Raw genomic sequence first — 23,618 nt, 5'->3', positions numbered from 1 at the left:
AATGTGCCACCTCTGCCTCAATGCAGTCCTTGAAGCCTCCGAATGAAAGCCAGACAGAGCTGTGAGAAGTCACAGCTGCAATTAACACAGAGGCTTCTCTGGCTGGGAAAGGTGCTCTACCACCCCACTCTGAGTATCGCTCATCCTGCCAGCGCTATGGGTGGTTGTGGGCACGGCATCAAAGGCTGTGACGCTGCTGGAGGAGAGCTCCCTCCTGGGGTGTTGGCACCGATCCTTCCCACTGCAGCAGTGGGTTGGGGCTGGTGAGCTCTGAGGAGCAGTGCCACGCTGCCCTGCGAGTGTTGAGAGCCTCGCTCCCAAGGCTCCTGCATCGCTTCCTTGCTCAACCCAGAAAACTTCAGCAATTCCTGAGAAGCCCTGAATCCCCATGAAGTGAGTAGGCTATAAAGAAGACCAAGTTCGGCTACGGACTCACCGTATAACTTCAGCAAAGGCATATCACTCTGCACTTATGTCCTTTAATAAATAGGAAAATGAGACCTCCCCACCACACCCCAGCATGGTTAGCTCACAGAGCTGCACAAGCATGTGTGTAATTACTCCTCAGTGCTCGCCACAGAGGCGCACCATACCCAGCCGTTCCGAATTTTCTTTCCGAATGTCATTATTTTTAAAAGAAAACAAATGGCTTGTCTTCAATTTCTTTTTTTTTTTTTTCCCCTACCTTTTAAAAAAAAAAAAAAAAAAAAAAAAAAGAAGTTTCATAATTGCTATTGCAGAAGAGACTTGCATTACACTTTCCACCATCCAGCACCCACACAGCGAGACCTTATTCACCTCAGGTACAAGAACATGTGCTGACTTGAATATGTACCTCTCACTTTCTGATTTAATTAGCATACGGCAGCTTACCATTCCCTTTGCAATATATTAAGGGCTATTTGCTTTTCTGCATCGTTGGGTTTTTCCCCTTTATTCCCACCGGTTATTAAGTGGTGATGATAAATAAATCTCGCACCTACAGTCATGACTTTTTGCTTTAAAAAGCTCAAGAGAGAATGAATTAGAAAAATGCAAGTCTCTTCTGCATGAGATCCAAACCTTGGTTCCAAATCCGGACTTCCCATAATTTGAAAAGCAGAAGAACACACACCACAGGTATCTTGGCTGGCTACATCACGGGTGCAATTTAATGATGTCTTGCTCAGAGCCAGCTTCAAGACAGTGCCAACCATTTCCTTTATTTTAGTAAGTCACCAGCACACACATAGCATACCTAACACCCAGTTTCCCTTATGACAACCACCTGCTTTCCAAGAAAAACAATCTGAAGCCTTTTGGTTATCGAGGAGTCTCCAAAAACTGAAAGCAGATTCAGTTTCTGCTTCTCACCAGCTGACTGCTCTTCCTGTTCAAAGCCATCTTACACTCATCAGCAGCAGCTGCCCACAAGTCTTCAGCCAGAACAACTATTAAATTACACCAACAATGACTAGAAATGCTAACAAACCATCCTCTCCACCAGAGAGGGGAAGGGACTGTGACTAGGTGTCTTTAGGCTATAAATGAGCCATGCTGTGACTCAAGAGCCAACCTGCTCTGCCTTACCTGCATCACACCTGGCCCACAGACCTTCTTGCCTAAAGCAGAGAAAGCCCACTCATCTGCCCTTCTCTACCTTACACTTCTCTAGCCAAAAGCTCTGGGTGCTTTGTGGTGCAAAATCGTACACAGCAGGAGCCTCTGTGGCCACCCACATTACACTCAAATGTGCAAATGAGTCAAGAAGCTCTACATAAACAACTTGGTACAATGTGCTGTGATGCTGCTGTATTTCTGCATGGTAATCAAAGAATCATAGAATAACCCAAACTGGAAGGGACCCATAAGGATCACCAAGCCCAACTCCTGGGATAAGTTCATCAAGGTCTTGGCTTGTGCTGATGTTCAGTGAAAAAGAAAAGAGAGGGAAACTCTTCACAGTTACATTAATTCCATTTTATTTAATAAAAAAAACAGTATCAGATTAAAAATACACTTTGGGTGATTATCCAGCGTTTTCCCCTGTGTGTCTCCTAGAGCTCAAACCAACTGAGGATAGGGAGAAAAAAACAATAAAACAAAACAAAAAACACCAAACGATTTTGGCCGGAGCTGTAAAATAATGTTGCACCAATTAAATTACACCAAATATATTATTATACCTTTGAAATGGCTTTCAGACCAATAAATAAAAAAAAAAAAAAAAGAGACAAATTCAAATAAAAAAAGTCAACTTTGTATTACAAAAAAATTAAATAAAAATCACAACACTAATAATAACAATGTGCAGTCAAGTGTTTTGGTTTTTTTTTCTTCTCTAGGAATGATAACATGCCAGTAAACATGTAACATGCCAGTAACATGCCAGTAAATCCCTATGTAACATTTCCAGTTTGGCAGCAAGCAGTCACTCACTCATTCACATTTGTACACAAGGAAGCAGGCCTGGGCAAAAGCCTAGGTAGATTCGAGCCTTCAGGGCACTCCTCATTCCCTGCTGCAGCTGGTCAAGTGCCCTTCCCTTCATCCTAAAACCCCTGTAAATCCACTCAGGATTCAGCAGGAAACCCATAGGGAAGGCATCACTCAGCACAACCCCACCGGAGTGCTGCTCCATCACATCAACACGACAGCGCTGAGGTGTGCCGGCTGAGGAGCCGACTCTTCTGCTCCAGGGCCACTGTGCTGCCTGTTAATCAAATACACTGCAAAACAGGGTGTTGGCTTTGGGTGGGCTATAAGGAGCAAATGCAGGGCCTGTGAGAAGACGGTATCTCTAAGCATCACACCAAAAGCATCCTACATCTACAGAGAAATGCCCTGGAATTCCCGTACCTGAGCAAATGAGCAGTGAGCCACATTTCACTTGACCGCCTGAGAGCACATCTCTCTTAGACTTCGTGGGTGTTGATGGCATTGACTCCAGGGCCAAATTTGGTCCAGTGTTTTATAATAAAGAAAAGGTTCTCCACAGAAACAGATTAACTGACTTAGGAAATTTGAGCTCGTTCATCTTTATGCTGGTTGGTTTTTAGGAGGAACCAGCAGACTGAAGTACCGTGACACACCGAATAAACAATTTGCAAGTGAAACTGCTCCCTGCCCCAGATGCCAATGTCTGTGGGGTTATCCCTGATACTCAAAGATTAATCAGAGGATCTCTATTCCATTTCTGCATAGTCTCTAGGATTTTGAACACAGTGGGCCAAAGTCTGCTTTCAGTTCCAGTTCCAGGGGAGAAGTGAGAACAGAGTTTGCCCCATGCTTCTCTCTTCTGAGTATGTTTGTATACATGGATTTTACAGCTGTGGCTCTTTGATATCATAGGCTGAAACCTGCCATGTATTCACACCAGTGCACCTCCAAGAAAGCTAGGGGCTATGTGCTCATGTAAATGAGAGTGAAATGGGCCTTGTGATTCCAGTTTGCCCAGGCCTGTCAAACACACAGTGCCTTTCTGACATAGGCTTACATTCAGATAATCCAGTAGACCCATGTGGTACCTTTATGGGAGTTGAAGCCTTTAGTCTGGATATTTAGGTATATGTGAGAATACACACACATACTCTTCTCGTTTATTCAAGCTGGCATCACTGCATATGCAGTACCAGCTATGCTATCAATATAGAGGCCTGCATTTTTAGGCTAACTCTGTTATCAAATCTACCGTTATCACTTCATTGCTCAATTCTTTCTGCTCCATTCCTACCTACTTAGAAATATTTTCACTTGGAGAAAGGCATATTCCCACCAACTTTCTGGCCTCTATCCGTTTCCTACATGCTACAACCTTTTCCCTAACATTCTGGTCTCAAACTACCTGTCACCCTCAGATACTACAAGCTAATAGCAAGGTGGAACCATTTGCTGACAGTGACTGAACTCAAGGCTAGAGGATCTGTTAGCCCTTAGGACCAATCTCTGGGCATCCATCTGGCTGACCTCTTTCAAAAAGTCACAAGTAGAACAACGCTTTGAAGTGTCACTGCTTACAACACCAATTACTTCCAGCTCCCTTTCTCATTTCTCTGACTCCGTTTTTGCTGGTAGGAGTGGTATTGGAAACAATTTTAGGGCCTCCTGCTCTCTGAAGAGCAACAGCTGTAGAAAGGGCCAGATCTGGATGCCTACTCCAATCCCTGTATACATACAGCTGTGTGAAGTTATACACTCACAAATTATCTGTTACAGAAAGGGTTCAGGAATCTCTCAGTTCACCCTGATGGAAGGAAACAGGGTGACCATCCAGCCTGGCCTCCTGCATAATGCAAGATGAAAACTCTTGAATGAAAACATTAGATGTCTGTATCCTGATGAATAACTTCAAGGGATAATAAAGGTTCTCTTTCTGAAAGGCATCCAAAATTGACTTGAAGAATTCAGCTTATCTCTTGATATAGCTAATTTAATACGAATTAGAAACCTCTCAAAATGTGTGTGTCTTGTTTCCAGTTTTAATTCTGCCTAGCTTTCACTCCAAGCCATTAAATCTCAATGCTTTTGTCTGCTAGATCCTAACACACTTTCACCACGTATATAAAGACCAAAGGTTTTGCTCTGGTCAGATAGGTAATATTCTGAAGACACAAAATTAGAGAAGTGTGAGATGACTTTGTGACTTTGGGGCTATTCAAGACGTTGCTAGGAGTTCAGTTAAGTAGGTACAGTCAGATCCTTTGAAGGAAAACCTACCATTCTCAGCAAATAGTAACTTGGCTAACTCCACCATAAAGGTACCCAGAACAACTCCTTTCCCTCCCTTTCCATCTTCCTGCTGCTAGTTGAGCTTGTTGCAGATCTCTAGGGCTTTCTTGTAGACCTGAGTCACATCATCCATGTCTGTGAGAAGGGAAAAACTGCTGTCCCCCAGACGGTTGCGATACCGTTTTAGGTACTGTGGCCGTGGGTGGTTCTGAAGTCCTTCGAAGTCTTGGATCTGTAGGAAATTTTCAGCAGAGACACAGCTCCGTATCCTCTGTCTGTTTGGCCTGTTGTCTTGCAAATCCAGAAAATCAAAGGAGTCACTGGACAAAATACTGTCATCACTAATCACGCTGGAAGGGCGACTGTAACTTCGAGGTAATGCATCTCCAGGCAGGACTACTTCTTCCATGGCCTCCAGAGTTGGTGTATCAGGGCTAATTAGAGCAGATTCAGTGCTGCTGGTAGAATACTTGCCATTATGTTTCAAGATACCCTTACGCCTGCAGGAATGGCTGTAAGACCCATTTCTGGATGGTTCTGTGACCCCTGGAGAGGTGTCACTGTTTACTGTTTCATCATTATTGTCCAAAAGCTCTGAAGATTCACTTCGTTCTGGAGAGGAGTAATAGCCGGACTCCCTCTGCTGAGTCTTCTTTAAGATTCCTTTTTTTGGCATTAGTGAAGACTGCTTAGTGCCGTATTTGCCAGCTACCTCTCCCTCCACAACAGTTTTAATGGCTACACCAGTCCTACACAACTCCTGCTCCAACTTAAAAGCAGAAGGTAACACTGGGCTGACCACGCCTTCAATGAACCCTGCACTGTGAGATCGATGTTCACTGTTGCTCCTTTTCTTCAGGATGCCTTTGGGTCTTTTGGAAGTGGGTTTGGATGCATTTTCAGCACCTCCTTCCTGGATGGACTGTGCAATGTCATTTTCCTTTTTTGATTTTTTCAGAGACCTTTGTCTTTCTAATGTGACTTCAGGACCTTTGGGCTTAGAAAGGCACTTCATTTTTGTATCAGTCTCTGGTTGGAGGCCAGTAGAGCGGTGATGCCAATCAATGAACCTTGCTAGCAATGGGGACTCAGAGTCCCTCATGGCATCACAGTCACAAACACTACTCTTGTAGCCCCAGTTAACCCACCAGTGGTTGGCAATGTCTTCAATGGTTGCTCGGCGTTCAGGATTCACCATCAACATCCATCTGATGAGACCACGAGCATCTACAGACAAAGAATAGAACATAAAGTTTAAAATACTGGCATTTCTAATTTCCTCCTTCAGTTTCAAACTGAAATGTGAAGCTAATCAAATAAGCAAAAATAATGGTTCTTACAACAGAAGCGAAAGGGGGCAAGGCTTAGTGCATCAGTCAATGTTAGAAATTGAATTTGAGGATTACTTCCGATCAGCAGAAAATGATTCACCCTGGCAATTGTACACTGGGTTATAAAAGAAATTAATATTTGTATTGTATGAATGTCAATGTCCCATATCACTGAATGTTGCACACTACTAAAGAAGTCAGCGACCTGTCAATTTTAATGACTACAAAAATTAAGAGGAAAACAACGGGGCATTGGGATATTTTAAACAATTATTACTGATCCTGTATTTACTTTTTCCACAAAAGTGTATTCTTCCGTGTACCTTAAAGGAGTATTTTTATAAAGAGAGGATTGTGGCAGCAGGAAATTGAAAGAATGGCAAACAAATGATGAAAGAAAAATATTTAGTTAAATATAACAATATATACACATATTTTTTAAGTCTGGAAAGAGCCCTAGACTTAGCTGATGCTTTTCTGCCTGGTGACAGCTTAATCTGTTACCCTCGGAATAAACACATTTAATTCAAATTCTGGCCTTGCTTCTCAGATAAGAGACCCCTTCACTCGGACACTTGGCTTCAAGCTACGGCAGGGGAGATTCAGGCTGGACATGAGGAAGTATTACTTTTCAGAAAGGGTGGTCAGGCACTGGAACGGACTGCCCAGGGAGGTGGTGGAGTCACCGACCCTGGGGGTGTTCAAGGAAAGGCTGGATGTTGTGTTGAGGGACATGGTTTTGTGGGAGCTATTGGGAATAGGTGAACGGTTGGACTGGGTGATCTTTTAGGTCTTTTCCAACCTTGGTGATTCTATGATTCTATGACCATTCATCTTCTCTCAGCATAGTCAGAGGACTGATCTTTACCAGTATATTGTATTGGTTTACAGCTTGTCTGAACAATTCCACTCGCAATAGCTAACAGACCTTCCACTGTCATAGATTTAGTTAAAAGAGCTTGCTGAAGCTTCCCCAAGGCAATAAAATCTACATGCTATAAAATTTTCATTTCAAAAGGACTTTTGGTAAATGCTGTACCCAAATAGGAATGGACTGCAGATGAAGTTAGTAGAGGAATGAGAGATTTTTTTCTTTGTCATTCTAATATAACACAAAAACAGGCTGGAAGGGCAAATCCTCCATTCTGAACTCCTGTCAGCTCAATACATTGCCCTTGCACCTTTTTTATACCTGAGGTCTGCGTTGGTTCACGATATTCTCCACTGCTGATCTGCCTGATGAGATTTTTGTGATCAAAGCCATCAAAGGGCATGGTTCCATAAACCAGAGTGTAAAGCAATACACCAAGGGCCCAGCTGTCAACCTGAAATACAGAGACAATGTGCATGAAGGTCTGGAAAGCTGACCCCCATAATTCTCCCTGCCATTACCACCACAAGAGTGGCATCGTGTCCAGCTATGCTTACTGATGGACAAACTGGTATCTAACATTTGACAAACACAGACAAAGCAAATGGAAGCAAACTTTCAAGATGGGAGACACTCACTCACACCCACACATGCAATAGCACTGACATTAAGACTAACTCTTAAGACTACTATCATAAAAGACATCCCCATATCACCACTGAAAAACTGACCCTTCTTACCTCTGGGCCTCTGTAAGGTCGTCCATTAACAATTTCAGGGGAAGCATACAGTGGGCTTCCACAAAAGGTCTGCAAAAATTTGTCTTTGTGATAAAGGTTGGAGAGTCCAAAATCAGCAATCTGCAAAGACAATTGTACAAGGCTTCTGTAGCATTAACAATACCTTAACACACCAGAAAATTCTTTATCAGGAGGGACTAAACTATACTTGACCCTGCTATAGGGCAGAGATCTTGACATGGATAACTTCTCAAGTTCACCTGCCAACCAATTATTTTGTGATTTCATTATTTCTTTAAAGGCCTTCTAGAGAAGCAGATAAGACCCCAAGATAAATCCTCTGGATGAGGAACAAAGATGCTTTGGTTCCACTTATAGACATGTCATGGCTCCACAACCATCAGTCAGTAATTCTATCCTAGATTAATTGCATGTGATTGCAAAGACAATTTCATACTGGAAGGCACTGGGCTATTGTCCACTGATTGCTCTTCATCTTGTATAATCATTAACACCAAAAGCACACTGAAAGTACTCCTGTTCTTATCTTGCAGATGCAAGCCCAAAGTCAGGACCTTTAATCCAACAGGAGGAATGATGTCGGCATATCATGAGAAACCAAGTGTTAGCTGTCGGATACAAGTGATTTTTGAAATCATCTGGAATGTCTCTTGTTGAAAACAGGGGAAAGTGAGGCACCCACTAACTGCTCCAGATTCAGGGACTTCAAGATGAGGAATCTGAGCCATTAAGTAAACGAGATGTCTATCACGAGATAATAAACACAAGTCTGGTTCCTAAGTGGAAACAATGGGCCCAAATCCGGCTTTCCCAACACAAACAAAACACCCCTGGGGACTATTGGGAATTTTGCCCATGTAGAAACTGTAGGATCAGGTCCAAATAATTTGTTTACTTCAATTCTCTGGTCTTGTTCTTACAAAACAAAGGCTGAGGACAGCAACACTAAATACTCCCACAACCTTTGCATTTCCTTTGATTCTGTAGCAGAAAGCAACACATCTCATTTTTTTTATCTTATTTAAAACCTAAATGTTTCCGTTTCCCAGAGATATTTTTATGACTGCCCACGATTGACATAGGACATATATAAAAGACAAAGCACAGGCATAAAAAAGGTATTATCAGTTTATAGCTTTAAGAGATATAAGCTTTCTTTGGGCTTTCTTTACCTCATTCAGATCCTTTCTACCAGAAAGGAATTATACCCCAGAAAGAAGCAGTGATTATCTGATATTACAAGAGAAAATTTGAGAAAACGCAAAGTGACCAGAAAAGAAAGGGATTTACCAGCAGCATCATTCACCCCTGGCTTTCTAAAACATGTATAACCATTGCTGCTAATATCTGTTTCAACTGCAATGTCTAGTGAACTCTTGGGAGACATAAAGGCTTTGTCCCTATTAACTACCATGTCTCAGTTGAGACCAAAGTAACAAAGCTGGTGAAGTGTGGACAGAAGTTCCCAATTTTCACTCTTTACCTCCAAATATACAAACACAGATATATATTCTCTTTATCCATAAATACCTATCTATCTATATATGACAGATATATACTTTTATAACAAAAATATAAACTTATTTTATGAAGTATCATTTTTACAACATGTTTTACGTCAAGGAACAAATATGAGATTTCATACTTCATCCTCTCCTGTTTTGATGCTCTGCTTGTGCAGGTGTTCCACTAACAATTTGGACTCAGAGTATCTTGTTCAAAGAGCAGCTGATTCCCATTCACTAATGTTAATTCATTGCACCAAGTCCATTCATAGCTTGAATTTGCTCAGTCCCCCAAACAGCATATCATCAACCCCTAGCAGAAAATGCAACCCTTAAATAAATGCGGCTTGTAAAATCTTCATTGTATGGCTGGAATGTCATTGAAAACATCTGGTGTACAATTGCAGTCTGCAAACATATTCTCATGGCTCAGATTGCACTTAATTGCCCTAAATTCCACTTTCTTATCAAGTCACCCTGACTGGCAGGAAGTTGGTTTTAAGCCCTATGAAGTGTGCCCTGTCAATCAGGGGAAGAATAGGATCATTTCAGCATTACAGCTTCGTACTGGCCACTGAGTTTTATTTTAGCTCAGGATGCAGCTAAGACAAGGACAGACACTGCACAGTGTGATTCCTTAAGAAAATACATTCCCTTAACACCATGGAATGTATAAAATGCGTGTAGATGTGCATGAACATACATAGAGGGATAGACATACCATTGCTCACACTAACAAACTCTCAAACTTGGGCATTTATGTTTCCATTTTGATCATTCAGGAAAAGAGTATTTATGCTGCAGTCCACTCCCATACTTACCAACTGATGTTTACCAGCTTTTCCCATTAAAACTGTCATGCCCTCCCCTCAAAACAAGATTAATAGAAGCCCAACGTTACTTCATGTTCATGGCACTTGAATGGAAGTCAAAAAACTTCCTAAATTGGGAGGAGCTGGGAATTGGGCTTTATTCCCTTCACTTCAGGAGGTGGATGTTTCATATTTACCGTTACTATGACCAACCAGATGCAATTTATTGTTTAAGCGTGGACTATAAATTCCACAAAGTTTGCACTCATGGAAATCATCAGGTTCTCCCCACTTCAGAATCCTTGTCTTTGTACTGCAGACATAGAAATAATTACGTCTCTTAAAGCAAATGAAACTGCAGTGGGTGAGACTCCCAGCAAGGTAAATCCCAATTACATACACTTACTCTGTATATATGAAACCCCCATGGGCTCTCAGTGGTTAGTCAGATTGGTGTTCCCTTACCAACAAAAGAGAAAGTGTAGTAAGTAGAATTGTGTAGCTATTAGACTTGCATTTTTCTCTCCTATCACTTTGGGGCTGATCATTCAGTTTGCGCCAAGGCCCGCCAGACATCTATTTTAGGTGCAATTCCCAGTCCAGGAGCTATCACAGCCCTCTCTCCATCGCGCCAGGCTGCATGACAGAGGCACACTGGGGGTAACTCGTGGCATAGGGCATTGGCACAGCATTTGGATAGCAAGTGGCACTGATTCCCTGGCTGCTGCATTGTGAAACAGTGTCTCTCCAGCTCACTGCATGCAATTTGGGGGTTTTAGGCGCTGGGGAGGAGCTGCAATGCTGCACATGGACATGTGGTCCTCATCACATTGAAGTGCAGGAGTAATGGGCTAATGGAGGCAGCTACACCTTCTCCCCATTGCTAATTCTTCCAGTAAAAGTCACCCCCAGCGTGACTCAAAGACTAGCATCTGAGTCCCTTCAGGATGAATTAAGAAAATCACCCTCCAGCTTTGGCTTGTGGACCTGCAAGATTTATCAGCCTTCAGAAACTGGACTTTCCTAGTTGCTATACTTCCAAGTGATTGCTTCCAGAGACTTTCATTCACCATTCTAGCTTTAAAAAAAAAAAAAAAAAAAAGCTCATTATGTCTCCTAACAGCACCACTTCATGACCTTCATTTGTATCACTAAAATTTACAAATGGAGCCCAAGTTAGCGTGGTATCATGTAAAACAGCTTGGGGCCCTTTCAGCCCGGATAATATTTTCTAGTGGATTAATTGTTCTCTTTATTTCCTGTTCTGCAAGAACTGCTTGAGTTGTGATGCATGGATCTATTTTTGCAGTATCTTGCTAATTTTATCCTCTTGTCACTGTGACACATTTGTATATACCACAGCATATAGATCACTGGCTTCTTCAGAGGCGTGTTTCCTATGGCACACAGCGCCCAGGAACAAAGGGATTCCTCTCATTTTGCCATTCTTAAAACCAAACTGCCAACTTTGTAAGCGCCTTGTAATCCACTGAATGAAATGTAAATACTGGGGAAGTACAGACACGATTATCTCTCCCTCTTCCAAAAAATGCCTTCCACTGAGCATTTGAGGCCATCAGACAATGCTGCATATTTTTCTTTTCCTGCCTGAATAAACCATACAGAAATAATCTCAGAATTAGTACCTGATAGATTTTCTCCTAATAAATAATTTACAGCTCCATATGTGTTTCCTTGCCAACGGTTACTGTTTAGTAAAACAAAGAAAAAGTGGGAAGTTCAATTTTGCACAAGTAACCCAGAAACCACAGTTAATGTATTCAAGGCTTCAGCATCAGGGAAATAGCAGCAATACGTTTAACACTGCGTATTCAAGGCTGATCTTGGTCTCAAAGTAGGAAAGGTGTCAAAAATGAGCCAGAAGAGAGAGAAAGGAAGGAACTGAGGAAGGGCTGGACACAAAACACCCACGAGGCAGCCTAAACACAGCTTAGTTCAGGAAAGAGAAGCCTTCCCGAAAAAGATGAGGCCAAATTTTTGGAGATGCAGCTCCCCATGCAGTGCCCAACTCTACAGCAGCTGAAATACATCTGTGGTTCTGCAGTTCTGCAAGGTCTGGAGAGCAATCCTGAGCCCCATCCTCCCAGCAGGAAGGCCGGGGCGGCTGCTGAGCCTTTGGACAAAGTGCAGCTCCCCGGAGACTTGGGAAAGTGATTGGTTTTGCATATGAGGACTACAGCTCCAGGATCCAGGCCACCGCAGCTAGCAAATTCCACAAATTCCTCTTTTCTCTCAAGAATTCCCTGATTAGCTGGGAAGATAGCTTGGCGTGTATTGTGGAAAGAAAGGTCATCCTGCCTGCGGAAGCCTGTTTCGTATACAATGTCCTAGAAAGGCAACTTTTTGATTTCAAAAAAGCCAGGTCTACAGCAAGGAGCAATGCTGCATGAGAAGTTTGCTCTGCCACAGGATGTTAACAGCACACTGCCCGAGCGCTGCCTCAGATGGACCCTCTGAAAAGCCTACTTTTAGGAGCTGCACATTGACATGTCTTTAATCCACTGGTTGATTCAAGTTAGTTTCTGTCATCAGTGCTACACAGATGGCAGCTACCATATGCTACTTTCCATTTCCATTGCACATCAGCTTACAGTAAAGACAATCTCTCTAGTGCAACACAGTGCGTGCAGCCTTGTGATGTTCAGCAGAAATAAAATGAAAACCCAAGCAACTCGGATAGCTGGCTACACAGAAAGCAACTTGATTGCCTTGTCTTGCTAATTAAGGAAGGATGCCCAAGAGTCAGCAGAACCTCTTTGGCATCTCTGCCACTGTCTGTTTGCAGATCGGCACACCCAGCCGCTCTCACACCCAGCTCGCCAGGCAGCAACAAAGCTGAAAGTGAAACAGATTCAGCCACCTACAATCTTCATTAGTCCCTGCATTATCTACCTTTGTGTTGCAGCTTCTCGGGAAAGAAAGAAGGGAAAAAAAAGGTCATTCCCATGCTTTCACTGGGGAGAAATGACATGGAAATGACATCACTATCCAAAGTATATGTTTGTGTCTGGAGTTCCAAGGCCATTTCCTAATGAAGCACATGTGCTTTACTCGGTTTATTTTGAAACTCTATTTGCTTATTTTCCAGCCATGATCAAAAGGACATTCAGAGTGTTCTGTTTAAGGCACTTGAACCCTGCAGACCAGGCGAGGTTTTCTCCTAGCCCCAGCAGCAGCCAGCAATAATATTGTTCATAAAATAAACTCATTTGCACAAAATGCTCTGCTGTTTCCTACCAGTAAATAGATACTGCTTTGGGAATCGTGGTCTTGGGGCAGAAGGACGCAGCCTTCTCCCTTGTATCATGCACAGTTTCATTTAGCTTGTATGACTCGCCACCACTCCCTCCCCAGCCTCCAAACCCTGGAGCCTCTTGCCAGATGCTGTTGCTTAGTAGCTTTTGCCATAACACTGGCTCTTCTAACACCTTGGATAAAAATGTTACAAAACATGCAAATCCATTCAGAGAAACTGAGAGAAAGAATCTTACCTTAATATTAAAATTGTCATCAAGAAGGATGTTTTCCAATTTTAGGTCCCTGTGGACCACGCCATTCTGAAATAAAGAAGGAAAAAGAGAATATAAGAAAACGTGCAAATGAAAGGTGAGCTGGCAGGGTGGTCTTTGCATCTGCATTTCAGGGCTGATTTCACTGTCATAACACTCACGGCCCAGTGACTAGTGACAGGCGATGTATTAGTCACTTGGTGTGTGGTTAAGGGAAGAATGACTGGAATCTGTCCTCCCACAAAGCCTGTAAAACAGCGGAGGGGGCAAGGGGGGTCTTTTCAGAACTTAATTCCAGCCCAGATCCTGCCCCCACTGCGTGAAAGCAATATATTCTTCCCAGGCACCAGAAAATATCTGTCAATGACGTTAGTCCCTACAAAAGCCCTCATTCCTCCAATACGCAGCCGTGTGGATGTAGGGAGCTAAAATCCTAAAAGACCCTAAAATGTTCAGGATGGAAATGAAAAAGTTGGGTTTGGGTCAGAGCCTTCTTTAAAGAAATTTGGGGAAAACTAACAGTGCCAGGAAAACTGCTGCAGCTTTTCAGCACTGTGCAGTGATGACTTTGAAAACTTGCCTTGTTTATCAGAATTCAGATGGAGATCAAAACGTGCAAGAATTCAAACAAAATACTGTGTTTGGTGCTTGTTGCCTTTAGCTTGATGCAAGTTTTGGCTCTGTGCAGCTGGTTCAAGTAGAGATAAAAGATCTATGATGACAGCCAGTCCATCACCCGGGGTTTGACTGTTTGAATTGTCATTCGAGTGGGGACCATGATGGATAAAGTCATTAGCAAAGAGTATCTTTCTAGTGCTCCTACAACATCTGGAGAAGTTATTTTTGACTATCCAGAGTAAGTACATGCTAAGGCTGAACATTCATACTTTTCTCCAGCTCTTTTTTTGGTTTTATATTTTCTATCTTCTATTTCAAAGTTGTTCACTTGCATGTTGAACTTGCAAGCTATCATTCGTTTGAATATATTAATACAAACAATCTAAAATTTCCAGTTAATGTTGTTAATTACTTTCTTTATGTCAGAAGAATTATTTCCAAGGGGAAAACGGGAGGTATGGCTAACAGTAAGGGAGTGACAAGTAGTATGCTGCAGCACAGGAAAACATCCTTAGACTATAAAAACAGGCAGTGAACTACTGTAGAACTTTCACACAAGATCTCCCGGTGTACTGATATAATCACATGCTGTCATACTTAATAATGAATGCTGTTGCCTCAGACGTGCTTTGAAATACAATCACTACGCCTTCAAATAGCATTTATTAATATCAAATTCCTTGCTTACCTTGTGGCAGTAATGTACAGCAGAGACTATTTGTCGGAAGAAGTGTCTTGTTTCTCTTTCGCTCAGTCGTCGCCTCTCACTGATATAATCATACAACTCTCCCTTACTTGCGTACTCCATGATGATCACAATCTTATCTTTATTTTCAAACACTGCACAAGACAAAAGAAAAAAACTGCTTACCGAAAACATTTTAAAAATGACACTTTAAATGGAGAAGAAGGCTTAGGATGACTGAACACAACCTGGTATCATCACTATAGCCTGGAAAGTGACACTTCCAAAAGCAAGTTCCAAAGCTACATTTTCCAGAGAAAGGCAACAACATTTCAGATCACGAGAAGGAAGGCTTTGAGGAGCTGCTGACTTTCACACGGCTCAATGAAAGAAGGCCTTTGTCTCTGTAACATGGGGTCACAGGGTAACAGTGTCAACTTGATCCTCATGAGGTGAGGTAGGAACTTGCGCCTGTGCCATCTGAATTCTAATCCTGGCTCCAGCAGTCCTCATGGGGCCAGATGACAGAAGGAATCAGGAGCTATCATCATCCAGAAAGGTTAAAAAATGGACAATTGACTGTGCCTTCAATTAATGCTTGATACAGAATAGCAGCCTGGCTTATAATGACTGTTGGCTTTTACCTACCATCAAAACCCAACAAATAAACTGATGCATGCATCCTCTTCCAGCCCAACTCTGCAGCAACATGGTGGGCACAAACACCTGAGCGAGCAGTGGCTGCAGCGTCTCCAGAGCTCTACCACTCCTGCCACAGTCCCTCTGCAGCCTATCTCATGCACCCAGCCCATCGTTGAGCTCAGTTATCTCCAGCCTCTGCCGCATAACCCCTAGCCTGCTGGAGATATGCCCTTTGTCACTTCTGCAGAGCTAGCAGGGACACGCAAGTCCCACGTAAGTAGGAAGAGGAACATTCATCTGACCTATGTCACATTGATGCTGTTCCTTCAGAGCTCAGGATACTTTGTGCCACGTGCTGTCAAGGACTTCATTGGGAACTGCAGATAACTAAACACTTAATCTAGTAAAGCAGGCAATGAGAAGTCTCGAATTGCCACAGTGTCCTGGCTGCCAACGAGTTTTTCCCCTCTGACACCAAAAATCTTCCACAACCCAATGGAAACATCCTGCACCTGCCTCACATTAAAACATAGTGACTTTCTGTTTTATCCTCTGGTGGCAGCCTGCTATCACACTAGCAGCAAAACATCTTCAGATGAAAGAGGTTATAGGGGTCATTGCAAGCGGATGCTAGTTTTGACCAGCCCTGCTGGAACGACGCCTTCTTCTATCAGAGCAAAGCCCTGCCAGTAGTCTTTAGTGTTTAAAAGAAGAAGAAAAAACACACACAAAAACTTCAGCTTTTGCAGCAAAATGCAAAGCTGCCTCTCTCAATGCATGTGTATTTGCTGCTCTTAGGCTTTGCCTCATATCCTCTCACACCTTGTCACTCAACTCCACAAGCCAAAACCTCTGCAGCTCCCTCTAACACCCCTGAACCCCAGCCAAACAGCTCTGATAAAAGGCAGAGGGAGCAGCCAGATAAAATTGGCCGCTGACTTGTCTGCTGGCCTCACTGCACCCCGAAGCAGAGGTTCCTGCCAGTGATTACATCCTATGTGCATCCTCATTAACAATAAACTTCGGAAACTGGAAGAGCCGTCTCTAGATGGATTGTGTTTATGGCATCCTCTCCAAGAATGACAGACTGATATGTTTGGGAAAAGCTGAACAAATGCCGTGTCATATATGGAAGTGGTGTGGTGTGTTACCATTAATGCGCAGACTTGCCTCTCTAGGCTTGGAAAGGGTTGCTGTACAGAGTTACGCAGGAAGGTAAAATGTAGTTTTGATAAGTCAAGACAAACCAATAAAAATGCTTTTATTCAAGCAGTTTGCTTTTTTAAAAAATAACAATCAAATAGCAGATTCATTATACGATGCACACACAGGTGAAGCTGCCACAGGGCGCCATGAATCTCACTCAGTGACTCTCATCAGCATAACAGCAATGACAGTCCTGCTACGACGTGACACTCTATCAACTTAAGTTTTGCTTAAAATTTTGCCTTCATCACTCAGCTCTAAGGGCTGAACCCTCCTTGCTTGTCCAAAGTATGAAATTCTAAAATCTAATTCTTCTGAACCAAAATTTGCCATATTAATAAAAGCCCTTATCCAGGCATATTTTCCTACATTTATACAGAAATGATGCAGAGAGCACTGAGTCAGGAGTGCATTCAAAGATACTTTCCACTACCCTTGGACTTAGAATCATAGACTGGTTTGCGTTGGAAGGGGCCTTTAAGATCATGTAGCTCCAACCCCCCTGCTATAGGCAGGGACACCTCCCTCTAGACCAGGTTGCACAGAGCCCCATCCAGCCTGGCCTTGAATGCTTCCAGCGAGAGGGCATTCGCAACCTCACTGGGCAACCTGTTCCACTGTCTCACCACCCTAAGTTTGCAGAGGCTTGTTCAGTATGATTGTAGCTGAGTGACTACAAAATTGCGCAGCAATTTATTTCTTCACCATGCAGTAGAGGCAAATGGAGAATCTTTTGTTTCAGGGAGGTGGGAGGAATTTTTTTTACAGTTCTCAGCCCATCAGCCATGCACACCACGAATTTTCACAGCAGCAGTTAGGATGCCAGGCAGACTTCATACAGACACTTCTAAATTTCCCTTCTGAGCATAGTCTGCAGTTCTATAAACATATGCTCCAAGAAAGCATTGTGGCCAACGGCTGGGGGGAAAGAGGAGGGCATTAATTAAAGGCTGGATTGACTTACTGCAAATAATAATGAGGTAATAAATATACTGCCCTGTTAACACCTGGGTTGTAACCTGCAGGCTGATGACGGACGGATTGCCTCCATATAGCTTCTGGGACGGCTCGGTTCACTCTTTGTTTTTGCTCAGTATGATTTATTATCTGCCATCCCATTGCATATTCATTCCAAAACTCACCCCCTCTTCTCAGTGTGCCTGCAGTCTGGCTGCAGCTCCTGCCAATGGAGAAGCAGGGCTCTGGTGGGATCCCACACTCCACGAGCATCCCATTGCTCCCACTGAGGTATAGCCATGTCACATTCAGCCAATACCCCTCAACCCTAACCAAGGTCAAGGGAGGGAGAGAGGTTGTGTATGGGCGAGGTGGGGCTGCTACTTCTTCTTTCAAAGCACTGGTACTATACAAACAGAGCTGCACAAATAAGATAAGTGGAAAGTCAATGGTATCAGCACTCAGACAGGTGGTAGCAGGAGGGATGGCCTGTCAATCACATATCAAGAAACCATTTCTCAGATACAAGACATGAGCTCCACAGATTTAAGGAGAAAGCAGCAGGAGGAACGCTTGCTACAATTTGTATGTCATATATTTTTGAGCAGCTATGTTTATTTCTACTGCTCTGCAAGCTGAATGATGCCAAGAGAGCTGCAGCAAGGCCTCAGTGCTGTGGGAGGCCTGCTGCATCACCTCAGCCATTGCGGTCAGGCAGTGCAGGGCAGTGGTTGCAATATCTTTGTAGATAGAGCCTAAAGGACTAAAGGTTGACTTCTGAGACTCCTGCACTTCCATCTGGCCGTGGGGTAGAGGGGAGAACAGTACCATGAGAGCACAGCAGGAATCAGGATCAGGGAGTGGTAATGAGATTTGCCACACGGTACATGGAACAGCATGATTGCACCCCTAGGAGATGAGCAAGACAGCTGTGTTAATGGATGAAGGCACGGCGTATGGCAACATGGAGAAATAGCATCTTCCAGTGAGCTACAAGATGCTTGCTCTGCCCATCACTGAGAGCCTTAGTGGAGGCTAAGAGGAGTGCTCTGCACAAGCAGTGAAGAGTGCTTAAGTTCCAGTGGTCAAGGATAGATTTCTTACAGCTTTTCTCTAAACTCTTAACTCTAATATGTTTATTTGTTTATTTTATTTTTTTTTTTTAATGAGAAGAAAAAAAGAAGAAGAAAAAAGGAAGAAAATGCTATACTTCTCAGCTGATAATTGAAACCAAATCTGTTGGCTTCAAAACTCATTGAAGAATAAAAATGTGAAACTGGGAAAGAATTTCACTTCTCACTACCAAAGACATATCTGAGACAAAGTACATTTTGTAACGTCAACAATCTGTCTCTTTCACAGGCTGTTCTACTACAGCAGTAATTCTTGGATATAATCTCTCTGCATATTTATATTTAGAGGCCATGAAATGATGAACTCAGCTTCTATCTACAGCTTTCTATCTTCTAAATAGCACTGGTAGGGTAGGGACCTCTTCCTGATAAGCACTCTTCTTTTATTTTCAATCTACTGCTAAGTTCTGCCTTTAGCTCCACAGCCATCAACTCTGCTGAAACTGCTTGGGACAAATCTGTCATTGGATGAACATACTGTCCAACTTAGGTGTCGCCAAAGATGGACTTTGCCCCAGAGTTGCTGAAAGTCCACACAGACCCAGTTTTGCAAACGTCAGTGAGAAAGATTTCAGAGTACAAGTACACTGGACATCTCTCTGCTTCAGACTTATTTGAAAATAAATATAAAAAGCAAAACGAAGCAGAATGCTTTTGCCCTTTCTTAAGCTTCCAGGATGCTGAAGGCTGTTTGAGTGCTGAAGGGGGAAGATTTCTTCCCCCTTAATGGACTACCTCCTTGTGGGCTGATTCCATTTGGTTTACATGTAACCCTGGGGTAAGGATTTCAGTTTGTTAGTTTAAGAGGGGCAGCCAATCTCTTTGCACTGGAACCATTTGAATTCTCCTCATGCCTTTGCTCTCTATCAGAGCAATCTCCTAAATTAGTTCCAGTATGTTGACATTCCTTCCATCTGGTGTCTTTCCATTCAGCGGTATTTTTATTACTCTCCTAACAGCCGCAGACAGAAGTACCTTTCCACTGCTACAAAATGCTCTTTTATTAAAGGTCAGCCAAATCAAAAGAACAAGCGAGTTTGTTTTTAATTTTAGAGATGCAGACGAGAATAACCTTTTCATTGAGAAAAGTCATGTATGACCCAATTACCTCACTCATGTAATAAGGCACGAACTTTTCTTCAAAAGATAAGCGAATACTGAAGCATTTTTTACCTTAGAAATTCTGCCCTGTGTGTCTTTTGTGCTCTTGACTGCTCAGAAAGGTTTACAGCCACTTGATGTAAAGATATGTGAAAACAATATTCTTTATTTTATTATTTTAGTAGTTTATGGATGGCTGTGAACAGCACATATAGCAGCCATGAAAAAATCCAAGGTTTAATTTAGTAAACCGCTATATATATATATTTAAATTTATGCATATGCTCCATTATGATGGAAGATAATAATACAGAAGTATGTGTTTTAAAGATATGCATGTGCTAAATTGCTTTTCTGAATTATGGCTTTATTGCATCTCTTCTTAAATTAAAGGAATGTAGTTAAGATCCTGCAATAATCATTTTAAATCAGACAGCATACTACAGTTTACTTTCCAGTGGGGATTAAATCAAAATGAGAACCATTATCCTTGGCAAGGTTGTTTCTCAGAGCATGATACTTAGGATATGCAGATTTTGACTATATACTATTTAAAAAAGGAAGGAGAGGAAAAATGAGAGTTGCTAATTCAGCCACAATACTACATATTACACTAATTGTCTTTTGTTTCAGCAAAGAATACAAGAGTTAATTTTCCTTTTCTTCTTAATTATGATTACAAACTGCTGAGGAACCTCAGACAAGCAAACATTTACATTGCAGTGGGAGGCCTATGTAAGTGGAAAGATAGAAATAAATTTCAGTGCTGCTCGCCATCACTTTAATGTCCAAATTGAACTTGCCAGTGATCTCATGTGTTTGGGTCAATGTCAAGTCAAACAAAGTGGTGTTTGGGCAGTCATCCTGAATGAGAGGAAATTCATAAAGGTGGGGTATGAAAACCGAAGAGTTAAGTTTGTTTATATTTGCTTCATTACTATCGCCAGACTTTAGAAATATTACTTTGTGTTCTTGGATGTTATCAACTGAAAACAATGGAAATAAAGCACTCTAAGGTCAAAAGCCTACATAGTTAGAGGAAACCAATTAGAAATGTGCTTAAATACTGTCACAGCTGAAGTACTTTCTGTTGGCAGAATTAAAAAAAAAAGCCATTCCAGCTTTCCAGCTTTCATCATTCTTGTTAAAAGCCCTGCCATCCCCATGACGTTTCAAGGGATTTGTATTGACATTTTTAGGTGTTTCGCACACAGAAGGGTTCAAGTAATTAGGCACTGAGGTTTGTTTTGGTTATGTCTGAAAAACATGAGAGACTGGGACGGCCTGCACAGCACTGTCAGACTGAGATACAGCACCAGGCTGCTTTCCGTACAGACAGGTCTACAGACAACAGGCTGCCACCACTGTTCTGCAGGGCCTCCATCCTGCAGAGATACACACGGACAGTTTGGAAGCACCTGCCTGAAGCAGTGCTGCTGCAGAGATGCAGCCTGTCTCCAAAGGTGCCAGTTTCCTGGAGATGTTGAAGAATCACGTAGATGTGGCACTGAGGGACATGGTTAGCAGGCATGGTGGGGGCTGATGTTTGGATGAAGTGATCTTAGAGGTCTTTTCCAATTGTAATGATTCTGGGATTCTGTGTCTTGCCAGCTGCTACTGGACAGCTGTTTTGCAACATGTCTGCTCTTGCTGATGTGGTTTGACTGACATGACTCAAGCAGCATGCACAGAAGAGAGACCTTTGTGCTTCTGAAACACCTAATGTTTGTTTTCATTTTCTCGTACAGAAGTCTGTTACCAAGTGTGAGGTTGAACACGTACTTGGCAAGTAAAATTAGCACCATGAAATGCTATGCCACCACCAGTACACACCATCAGATTTCCTTCCGTTGTCTATGGTATTTGAAAGTACAGAAAAGCTGAACTGATTTTCTGATGAACCAAAGCATGCTACCTCACTCGAGTCATTATAGTTGGAACACCTTTCTGCTTTTTTGCATTTTTTTTCTTACCAATATGAAAAATACAATGTAAAACAAAGAAAGAAGTCTGCCTTACATGGGAAATATTTTTTTTTTTTTTTTTTTTTTTTTGTGCCTTGTTGCTTTAAAAGGTCCAGCACTCCTCTAAGCATCCTGGACCCAATCCAGCAAAGCACTTAAGCACGTGCTTTCCTTTGGCTACTTGTTCATGTTAATGCCATCGTGTTCCAGTGGCACTGAATTGCGATCCTAATATTTATTCATTCTTCAGGGAGAATCTTCGTTAAATTATTTCTATGAACCTGTTAGCAAATAATCTATTTATTTTCAAGTGTCATTTGCAAATGGATAGACATTTCTATATGGTTATGCCGACCAAGGACAACTCTTCCAGCATAGAAATACATAGGTGCTGTATTTCATACTACAGACACTCAAGAGCTCACTTCTGACTGTCCCGAGCACAACTTCATTCTTGTGATTGGTCTAACACATATTTAAATGTTTACAGAATCAGGCCCTGTGTTCTTCCCCAGCTTTAACTTTTATAAAGCATTGCCAGATGGAAGCGATTTTGCACTCAGACTACTCCTGAAAAAATACACTAGCTCTGAAAGGCTTTATTATCAAATCCTGGAGTTGTCAAGGCAAAGAAAGAAATAGGACAGGGGAAGGTGGGGTAAAGGGGAGACAGACAGAGGTATTATTCTATAAATTAAAATTTATGTCCTGAAATCAGAACACTGATAGCAAAGCTAGCTTCATTTATCCAGTCCCTTTCAAGGAGTTTAAAGTCACTTGAAAGAGCACTTCCCTTGCAGCCGCACTCAACAGATTGCCAATTACAGCCCTGCTGAGAGGTTGGAATTTCTTTGGACTCAGAACTGTACAGCTACTCTCATGGTAACAGGCAAGATACCTTTTCATTAGGTTACAAAAAAAATATATCATTAAACTGAAAAGCTTTGTTTCCACCCATTTGGATTTGCTTGATATTTTAAAAAAAAAAAAAAAAAAAAAAAAGATAAGCTCTTGTTTACGTCAAGTTGACAAATTCAGAGGTTAATTGCTTTCAAGCAGGCAGGTCAAAAGGATACCTAAACAAGGATCCTACTTAAGGAAAACACATGTTTGTCAATGTTGTACAAAGAGTTTTCAAAGATGCTACAGAGAGATGTAGCATTGTCCATGCTAGGTAGAGTCAGTATTACGAGATATGTAGAGGTGGTTTGAATACCTACAGTGAGCTCAAAAAGGTTCCCACGAGATAGGTCCAGTCTACAAGTTAAGCATCTGAGTTAAGTTAGTCAGTTAGACTCCATCCATCAGCAAAAGCATGCCATTTAGCCCACCTAGCTGAAAAAAGTTCTCCTAGGAGAGAGCAAACCATCAAGTATAGATGTTGATCTCTCCTGACTAAAGAGAGGGAAATAAGACTTCCGGTGTAGCTCAACTGCCTAAATATTGGATGGCTCCAATTTAGTGAGTCAAAGCCCAACATTTTGAGTCAGTGAATGGCAATATTATCATTCTTTATGCCTCACTCAAGAGGAACACACACATGTGTTTAAAATCCCACTTCAACAGGACAAAAATACTTGAGTCCTACATGTAGTCCCATAAGCTTACTACAAGTATACTCTTAGGCTTGAAATGAAGCACAGCTTAAGGGTCACTGAACTCACAGCCTGATCTTTGGGCAATACATGACCATGCTTCTGGACCCCGCTGCTCACCCACACATCTTCCCAGTACTATGACATCCAGTGTTCCAGTGTTGGCTGCTAAGGCTGAATACTGACCCTGACTGCTTGGA

At 42.2% G+C, this 23,618-nt stretch overlaps 1 protein-coding gene across 1 annotated transcript in view; it reads right to left on the bottom strand.

Annotated features, from left to right (window-relative positions):
* Positions 1 to 1,944: 1,944 nt before the first annotated feature.
* NUAK1 (NUAK family kinase 1) overlaps positions 1,945 to 23,618 on the bottom strand; it is a 47,493-nt gene continuing 25,819 nt past the window's right edge. The window contains exons 3-7 of the mRNA XM_042837923.1: positions 14,824 to 14,975; positions 13,500 to 13,565; positions 7,650 to 7,769; positions 7,231 to 7,363; positions 1,945 to 5,934 (exon numbers count right to left, since the gene is read on the bottom strand). Coding sequence (XP_042693857.1) covers positions 4,781 to 5,934; positions 7,231 to 7,363; positions 7,650 to 7,769; positions 13,500 to 13,565; positions 14,824 to 14,975 — 1,625 coding nt within the window. The 3' untranslated portion in view covers positions 1,945 to 4,780. The remainder of the gene's footprint in view (positions 5,935 to 7,230; positions 7,364 to 7,649; positions 7,770 to 13,499; positions 13,566 to 14,823; positions 14,976 to 23,618) is intronic.

Source organism: Centrocercus urophasianus, unplaced genomic scaffold (assembly GCF_019232065.1).
Source record: "Centrocercus urophasianus isolate 14NV4802_14NV808 unplaced genomic scaffold, USGS_Curo_1.0 seq_73, whole genome shotgun sequence".
In the NCBI taxonomy this organism is placed as follows: Eukaryota; Metazoa; Chordata; class Aves; order Galliformes; family Phasianidae; genus Centrocercus; species Centrocercus urophasianus.
This window is presented reverse-complemented; position numbering and strand designations above follow the sequence as displayed.